The following is a 5,276-nucleotide window of genomic DNA, read 5'->3' as shown; positions in this document are numbered from 1 at the left end:
CATGTGCACACTTATTACCCTAACCAGAAAGACCATAATCCTCACTAGACCATAATCATAGTCCTAAAGAGACCATAATCATAAGTAAACAAAACCATAGTCATAGGGGGATCGTAATCATAGTTGTAGAGAGCCCATAATCATAATTAAACAAGACCTATGCAAGCAAAGTATCCATAACCATAACCATATTTGATCATAACCATAACCATACTTGAGACCAACAACATAACCATATTTGAGACCATAACCATATTTGAGACCATAATCATAATTAAACAAGACCTATGCAAGCAAAGTATCCATAACCATAACCATATTTGAGACCATTAACCATAACCATATTTGATCATAACAATAACCATACTTGAGACCAACAACATAACCATATTTGAGACCATAACCAACAAGATCTCATGACCAAAACTATAACCAACAAGACCATAACCATATTTGAGACTTACAACATAACCAACAAGACCATAACCATAGCCATATTTGAGACTTACAACATAACCAACAAGACCATAACCATAGCCATATTTGAGACCATTAACCATAACCATAACCATATTTGATCACATAACCATAACCATACTTAAGACCAACAACATAACCATATTTGAGATCATGAACATAACCATATTTGAGACCATAACCAACAAGATCTCATGACCAAAACTATAACCAACAAGACCATAACCATATTTGAGACTTACAACATAACCAACAAGACCATAACCATAGCCATATTTGAGACCATTAACCATAACCATAACCATATTTGATCACATAACCATAACCATACTTAAGACCAACAACATAACCATATTTGAGATCATGAACATAACCATATTTGAGACTTACAACATAACCAACAAGACCATAACTATATTTGAGATCATTAACCATAACCATTACCATATATGATCACATAACCATAACCATACTTGAGACCATCAACCGTATCCCGAATCGTCATTGACATAACAATACTATGATAATAATCCAACAAAACCATGGAAAACCACTAAAAAGACCATAACCATAAACTATAAAGCCGTAATAAAAGTGTAAAATATGTCCATCCTTAGGGAGAATTCGACATCGGCACTCTCTCTACAGCACTCTGGATCCACTCAAAAAGGTTCTTCTTTAGTCTGTCCACATCTTCATGCTTAAACCATCCTTTTGAAAGCTGAAAAAAAGAATGTTAGTCTTTAATTACTCACAAGCTAACACCCTTCATAATATAAATGATTATTTAAACCCACCCAAGTTTTGGGTCGACAATCATCCAATCCTCCTTTGATTAGAAACCACATGACTGCCATCACATAAAATCCGCAGTCATACGCATTTGGCTGTTGTGGAATCTGCATCCAAACAACCATATGAGTTCCTAATTATAGCTAGTTATTATAGATAATTGCTTCTAAGAGATATCTACCTCATAAGACTCGCATCCTATTTCTTCTGTTGGATTCAAAAGCTCCATTTTAACGATTGGATCACTACAGAAACTACCAAAATGGACAAGTGTCCTAAAAAAATGCCACTTTTTAGAGATCTGTGTAATAGGTACAACTTATAAATGCTTGAAATATCATAACATACCTGTATAGATGGTCGTGATACTTTTGTGACGAGCGCATACCAAGGGAGTCAAAACTTAAAATACAAGAACGCCTCCTTGGTAGGCTAGGCAATCGCATACAACTGGAAGGTGATATAAATCACTTCTTGTGCCCGGTGTGTGACCGTTATGTGATGGATATACAAATAAATGAACATCTTCCATCCCTTCTATATACTCCACTTGCACTTTGAATGTGCAACCACATTTCTTGGATGTTCGCAGGCGCTTTTGCTTTCCACTTCTTCTTGGCTTGCCTCCTCTATGACAAATGTAGTCTACCATGGTCTTAGAAGAACCATATGTCTTTGTTGATCTCACCATTATTAATCTAGCATTGTACTCAATCATTATACTCTTTAACTGCTCCTGTACCTTAAATTTAGTAGTGCTTATTACTTTTGAAAGATCCTGAGATTGTGGAACGGTATTACATTTAGGGCGTTTACATCCGCATGCATTGATAAACTCTTTAATGTAGGATTGGGGAATTCCATGCTTTTGAATACCAATGTACCATGTTGACTTGATTTTGTCTATTGTATCACTGAGACTGCGGTGAGCACTATCACTTTCACTTTGATGTGCTCCAACAACAATACTCTCCCAATCCTCAATACATGAGATCCTCAGATTAGGCGTGTCTTTTAGACAAAGACAATGACTATTGTCTTCCTTAGTTCTAAGGACCAACGCATCTTTCAATCTTCGCCACTTTTTCAAATCAAGCAATGGACTACAAACCTTGAGATCTTCTAATGATAGGGAAACATCATGCTGTAATGCTCTTATCATTAATTCATACGTACTTCTATTAAAATATAAATAAGTTTGAGATACATGTGCAAGTGGATCGACCCAATTTTTTTGATAAGAGTCATGCCCATGGTGGGTGTCATTATGAGGACCCTCATCATTTGACACACTCTCATGTTCGTTTAGGGTGTCATTTAACCCAAGCTCTTCATCACTAAAATCCTCACTAGATTCATTTGAAGTGTTGTCATCACTACTCTCCTCTTCAAATACATAATCCATTGTTGCATTTATGTAAACAGAACAACGAATGCTATTTAGTGAAGTACCTTATGAGTATGTAGATATACCACCATAATGGGCCTCTTAGCTTCTTGTAAGAACCCTACAACAAACATGAAGAAGAATGAAGGAGAAAAAAAGAAAAGCGCAATAGGAAACTTTTTCCTGTAAAAATTAATCTCGGGATCCCGAGATTATGGGATCCCGAGATTAGTTTGGTAGTTCGTGGCATTTACTCCATAGGTCTTGGCATTAAATTCCACCAAATATTCTTTAAGAGAATGAAATCTTTTCTGAATGCTCAGCCTTTAATGATTGTGTGTACCCTTTCGCCGCCTTTTCAACCCGATATTCAAAACTTAAAAAGTAATCTCGGGATCCCGAGATTAATTTTTATCCCGAGATTAATTTTTCCAGGATCAACGGACGAAATCAAGCGACGGGGTTGTCTTTTGGTGGGCGCCCTTGATCCCATGCCTTAGACCCCGTGTAAGATAAAGCTGAGGCCCTGGCAGCTGGGCTTGGCTTATTGCATTTAATTTGAGTGTAGCGACAGGAGTCTCATCATGGGTCATGACTCATGAGCTGAGGGATGATTGGGAAATTGAGATTCGCGTGCGGCGTATGATCATTTTAAGCTCAACATCAAACTAAAATATTGCAGTCAAATCACGACCTGTCCGTGTGATAGGAACTTCGACGTTGGAGCTGCACTCTACGTTCAAATGCAGTGTGCACCCGTCATTCTCACAATTTGCTCGGGAATCGCCTTAACTCTCTCTCTCTAGACACACTCTCTCTCTCTCTCTCTCAAACACACGCGCGGGGCGGCCCCCCACACACAGCCAGTGTTCGGAAAAAAGGATTTTCCAAAACCTTCATCTAAAAATTGTGAAATTATTTTTACAGAAAAGTCTTAAAATCTGAAAGTTTTTGTTTTATAACTTCTCTAAATCTGGAGGTATTTGTAGCTTCAAGTTTTTTCGGGTTTTTTTCGAACCATGTCACATGCATGTCTCTCACACACACACACAAGTGGTTTAACGGTCATCAATGGCGATTTCATCCACATATCCGTTATTCGTGTCGGACATTCACAAGATTTTCTTTGAATTAGTAGATAGTCATTGACTATTTCTGAAACTTTTAAGAAGGATGGAGCATTGCAAGAGTATACGCTAGGGACCAGGTCTGGCAAGCTGAAGTCCTGAAAGAAACAACCTGAACCTTTGATGCCTTCCCCAGTGCGAGTACCCAAGTTCGTAAAGCCAACAAAGATCTTCAATCCTGGGAGAAGCCTTATGAGGTGGAAGCTTCACGTATGGTTTTGAAGCCGAGCCTTTCCGGCAATGGGGCAGCTTAGGGACCATGCTTGAATTGATGGATACTGGGGTTATTTGAAGGTCACCCTCTAAAAGAAGCATTGTCAAAAAAATAATCTTTTAGAACGAACATAGCATTCCACTAGTGTTCTCTAGTTATTAATCCACAATGACTCCTTAATAACTTAATGCTTAAAGTCTAGGTATGTTGTGCCTACCTTGATGTTGGGGATATCCCACCAATGTGAGAGATTTCTTGTGAGGTCGGGCACATTATGTTTGCATCAATGTAGACGAAAACCACCCTTTTCTAGGTGGTTTAAGTCTCGTTTAAGTTTGTGTCAATGCAAATATAAATAGCCTAGGTTAATGCAGTCAAAATGGTTAAGTACTTGCTCACTTTGGATGTGTTATTTATATCCTACAACATTCCAACAAGAAGGAAGCTCCTCAAGCACGCACTCTACACTCCACTTGGCATACATGTCCACAAGAGCACTTCCCAACACAATCTCAGATATACATAATGTCATGGTACCAACATGCCCTAAGAGAGAGAGAGAGAGAGAGAGAGAGAGATAATCAGCTACTATAACAACTTTTTAATGCCTATAATGCTAAGTATTTTTTGAAAGGGCGTTTAATAAATGTAAGAGTTTATCAAAGCAATAGAAGCAAAAGAACATAGCTTAAAAGGTATGGTGAAGCTAATCCAATATACTTATAATGTTATGTAAGTTTGCTTACAATGTTGGGGTGTCACAATGTGTTGATGGCATCTCATTAGTTCATCAAAGTCCTATTTTTGCCAACCTTCATTATACTAAAAGGATTGAAAATAAGTTAACATATAGAATGTCACGTAAAACGATCTTGAACAACTAAGATCAAATAGTTGGGATGTTAAGATGGGCAACACTTAGAGAAAACTTAAGTGTCTAGATATTACTACTAAGGTTCACATTTAGACTATTTGCTTTGACTGATTTGTTTTATATCTTGTTATTGTGCACTACATTAATGATCATTTTGCCTTGTGTGGCAAGGGAAATGATCATTTGGGTGAACCAATACTATCATATATCACATCTAGAGATTTGGCACTCGATTTTTATTAAGCATGACTCTCCCTATGGTTACTATGAGATCGGGGGCTTTCAAACAAAAGTATCATTGGCTAGGAAGCCTACTAAGGAGGAGTGGCATGGTGGCTTGGAGAGAAGCTTCACATTTAAGGCTTTCTTTGTTGTTTTTTTTTGCCACAGAAATGCTATATGCCT

At 37.7% G+C, this 5,276-nt stretch overlaps 1 protein-coding gene across 2 annotated transcripts; it reads right to left on the bottom strand.

The window, feature by feature from the left end:
- Positions 1 to 871: 871 nt before the first annotated feature.
- Positions 872 to 1,709, bottom strand: LOC147623430 (uncharacterized). 2 transcript variants are annotated; one of them, XM_086821870.1, is made up of 4 exons: positions 1,618 to 1,709; positions 1,451 to 1,544; positions 1,275 to 1,376; positions 872 to 1,198 (listed from the first exon to the last, which is right to left on the bottom strand). In XM_086821870.1, exons 1-4 carry the CDS (start codon positions 1,653 to 1,655, stop codon positions 1,091 to 1,093), a joined length of 342 nt encoding a protein of 113 aa, XP_086677996.1. In that variant the 5' UTR covers positions 1,656 to 1,709; the 3' UTR covers positions 872 to 1,090. The 2 variants fall into 2 exon arrangements, with proteins under 2 accessions (XP_086677996.1, XP_086677997.1); XM_086821871.1 differs by having other exon boundaries at positions 1,451 to 1,523; positions 1,618 to 1,705.
- Positions 1,710 to 5,276: the final 3,567 nt, after the last annotated feature.

This window comes from Cibotium barometz, chromosome 27, assembly GCF_041138505.1.
Source record: "Cibotium barometz isolate CiBa-2024 chromosome 27, ASM4113850v1, whole genome shotgun sequence".
Taxonomy (NCBI): domain Eukaryota; kingdom Viridiplantae; phylum Streptophyta; class Polypodiopsida; order Cyatheales; family Cibotiaceae; genus Cibotium; species Cibotium barometz.
The sequence above is the reverse complement of the archived record's forward strand: the minus strand, read 5'-3'. Positions and strand labels throughout refer to the sequence as shown.

Bases quoted from the DNA above. Each gene is read 5' to 3' on its own strand.
- LOC147623430 (XM_086821870.1), bottom strand. From the start codon at position 1,655: ATGCGCTCGTCACAAAAGTATCACGACCATCTATACAG. The intron at 1,545-1,617 runs GTATGTTATGAT...GCATTTTTTTAG, and splicing joins TATCACGACCATCTATACAG to GACACTTGTCCATTTTGGTA. The intron at 1,377-1,450 runs GTAGATATCTCT...GTTTGGATGCAG, and splicing joins TAGGATGCGAGTCTTATGAG to ATTCCACAACAGCCAAATGC.